Source organism: Microtus ochrogaster, chromosome 21, assembly GCF_000317375.1.
Source record: "Microtus ochrogaster isolate Prairie Vole_2 chromosome 21, MicOch1.0, whole genome shotgun sequence".
In the NCBI taxonomy this organism is placed as follows: domain Eukaryota; kingdom Metazoa; phylum Chordata; class Mammalia; order Rodentia; family Cricetidae; genus Microtus; species Microtus ochrogaster.
Window position 1 is genome coordinate 39599440 of NC_022022.1, and position 3594 is coordinate 39603033.

General features: G+C 44.6%; 1 protein-coding gene across 2 annotated transcripts in view; it reads left to right on the forward strand.

Annotated features, from left to right (window-relative positions):
- Window positions 1-270: 270 nt before the first annotated feature.
- The window catches only part of Mcoln3 (mucolipin 3), a 21719-nt gene continuing 18395 nt past the window's right edge, over window positions 271-3594 (forward strand). For both annotated transcript variants that reach the window (XM_005357402.2, XM_005357403.1), the window contains exon 1: window positions 271-498. In XM_005357402.2, coding sequence (XP_005357459.1) covers window positions 271-498 — 228 coding nt within the window. The remainder of the gene's footprint in view (window positions 499-3594) is intronic.

Consider the following 3594-nt stretch of genomic DNA (forward strand, 5'->3'; position numbering starts at 1 on the left):
TTATTATGATACGTCCCTGTTAAGGGGTTTCCCAGTCAGAGTTCGAGAAAACTGCAGGTTTAGAGTTGGGAAGGGAGGGAGGCCTTAAGCAAATGTGAATTGTGCGAGAACATTTGATTCTCAGCTGAACCAGGCTGGAAGCGCAGCGCCCACCCCATTCCTTTCTCGTGTCCTCCACTTTCCCGGCTTTCTGTTCTGCCTCACTGAGGGTGATCCTTGGACACTGTGTCTTTCCCCACTGAGTGGGCTTGTTTGGTTCCCTCCCTAGCGATGGCAAACCCCGAGGTGGCGGGAAGCGGCTGTGGCTCTCACCAGGATGACAGCCCCTCTACCATTCACCAGAGCTCGTCCCCCAGTGAGCTGCTTCTCTTAGAAGACCAGATGAGGCGCAAACTCAAATTCTTCTTTATGAATCCCTGTGAGAAGTTCTGGGCTCGGGGTAGGAAGCCTTGGAAACTCGCCATACAAATTCTGAAAATTGCAATGGTGACTGTCCAGGTAAGCGACTCCCAAGACAAGTGTGGTGCAGGCAGAGAAGGAGGGCCTGGCTTATGTGGCAACTTTTAACAACATACATAAGGGACCTGAGAAAATAAGAAAAGATACACCTGTATTAGCAAGGGGTTTCTACTGCTGTGGAGAGACACCAAGAAAATAGCAAGTCTTTTTTTTTGTTTGTTTGTTTTTCAAACAAACAAAGGATTTCTCTGTAGCTTTGGAGCCTGTCCTGAAACTAGCTCTTGTAGACCAGGATGGCCTCGAACTCACAGAATCCACCTGCCTCTGCCTCCCAAGTGCTGGGATTAAAGGCGTGCGCCACCACTGCCCGGCTGACAACAGCAATTCTTATAAAGGAGAACATTTAATTGGAACTGACTTACAGTTTCCGAGTTTAGTCCATTGCCATAATGGCGGGGAAACATGGTGGCATGCAGACAGACATGGTGCTGGAGAAGGAACTGAGGGTTCTACATCTTGATCCACAGGCAGCGGAAGGAGACTGTGTGCCACACTGGGCTTAGCTTGAGCATGAGACCTCAAAGCCCACCCCCACAGTGACACTCTTCCTCCAACAAAGCCACACCTCCCAATAGTGCCACTTCCTATGGGCCAAGTATTGGAACACATGAGTTTGTGGGGGTCATACCTATCCAAACCATCGCAACAGCTGTAAACTTTTTTCTCTTTAACGTTTGTGAAAGACTTTGGCTTTTTGTTTCTTTCTCTGTTAAGTTTCTTTAAAAAAAAAATCAAGACAGGCTCTCACTATTTAGCTCTTACTAGCCTGTGACTCCCTTTGTAGACCAGACTGGCCTTGAACTCACAGACATCCACATAACTCTGCCTCCCCAGTGCTGCTATAACAAGGTGTTTACCAAGACATCCAGCTCATTTTTATTTTTCAGTAATGTAATTTTACCACCATCGCAGTTTTCAGGAATAAACAATTTTTACCTCTGGATCCTGATGAAGACATTTCTTGTGAGGTACCTAAATCTTCCACAGATTCTAGCTAACTCCCAATGTGAGATTTTTCTTTTATTACTAATATTCTGGGCATTCCTTCCTCTAGAAACTGCATGGATTTTTGCTGTAGTCAATCTCTGGGATTCCTACAGGCCTGGATAACAAGAACTGTGTAGTGGAAGAACATAGGGTAGGCAGAAGGGATCCTGCAAGGGCCTATAAAATACATGCTTCCATTTCTGTGAGAAGGGAAAAAAAGTCAATCTCTTTCCCACAACTTCTTTAAATTTTTTTTTGAGGAACCAAGTTTTGTGATAGTTGCATGTATGGTTGTGGTTTGTTATAAGAATGGATTTTGGGTGCTGGCAAGATGGCTCCGCTGGAAAAGGGCTTACCACCCAGCCTGGCAGCCTGAGTCTGACTGATTCCTAGAACCCACATGGCAGAAGATGAGAACCGGCTCCTGTCATTGTCCTCTGACCTCCGTGCATGTGTGCACACAAAAACAAAATAAATAAATGTCAGAAAGTGGGATTTCCTGCCCGTGAGGGGAAGCATCTCTTGTTAAAAGCAGTAGGACTAAAATGAAGGCCAAATTTAGGTTAGTATTTTTTTTCCTGGTGAACACCTGCTATTGAAGGATTGTTTTTTTTTTTAAATTTGAGATGGCTAATCTTAATTGCCTATTGAAAACAGGTACTTGTGATTAGTAAACCATTTTCTAGAACACCTGAAGTTGGTGGAATTCTTATCTAGATTCTAACTCTGGACTTGGGTGAGTACTCTGTTTGAGCACATCATCTTACGTTGTTCTAACCACCACCCTCCTCTTGGGGAAATCCCAGCCTCTCTCACTTCACAGAAAAGTACTGATGCTTGCAGTGTTTGGAAAAATAGCTCATGAGTGACTTCATGGAGACTCCAGAGGCAGGGGCACTTTTTCCTCAATATATCGCCATGAAAACACGCTCAGTTCTCAGTCTAATAATTGGCAACTTGCACCTGAAATTTTATTTCCAAGTGATAAAGCAACATGTCACAACACTGAAAAGCTTATTTGTGTCATCTCTATGGGGAGTCTGTACCAGCTGATAGGAATGCTATGCTATTTACTTAGGGTAATAATGGGTACATTTGGGTGGCTGCTGTGTGCCAAAGTCAGTGTTTTATATACGTGCTCATGCTCAAGTCTTAGGACCCGAGCAGTGCATCCCTGTCTCTCTCTCCCACAGTGAGAAGGCTCAGTGCAGGTGTGTTCCTATGTAACACAGGACCCTATAGCAGAGGAGAGTGATGCACAGTCTTAGGTTTGCACACTCGCAGGCTTACACTCGTAAATACTCCCTCATCGATTTAGAGAACCTCCAGTTGTTTACTAGAGTGGTCAAGAGATGTTAGCCAGTGGTTTAAGCCTTTAGGTAAGAAGCACACAAAGGTGTTTAGGTGTTGAGATGGAGTCTCAATCTATTGCCCAGGCCAGTTTCAAACTCACTATGGAGGTTAGACTGGCTTCAAAGTCAGGGAAATCCTGTTACCTTATTTTCCTGAGTGCTGGGATTACAGGCAGGAACCTCCATACCTAGCGTTTATGTTCTTTCTCTTTCCTCTCCCTCCCTCCCCTCCCCCTCAGAATCTTTTAAAGAAAACCTATATCAAACTTTTATTTATCTATTTATGTGTGTGTGCATGTGTGTGTGTGTGTGTTTGCCATATATGTGACAGTGCCCCCAGGAGCCATCTCTCCAACCCTCATATCTCTCTCTCTCTCTCTCTCTCTCTCTCTCTCTCTCTCTCTCTCTCTCTCTCTCAGTCTTTCTCTGTGTAGCTCTGGCTGTTCTGGAACTTGCTTTGTAGAACAGGCTGGCCTTGAACATCTCTATGGAGATCCACCTGCTTCTGCCTCCCAAGTGCTGGGATGAAAGGCGTGTGTCCCCATGGCCAGCGATCCACATCTGACTCAGCTGTAATCTCTTCTTAGTCTGGACCTGATTAGTCAACATGTCACACACAGGCGACTTTGTAGTTGGGAAAATTAGGGTGACTTGGTGATGGACGATCTCTTTCTAGGGAAAGGAGTCTCTCATATATATATATATATATATATATATATATATATATATATATATA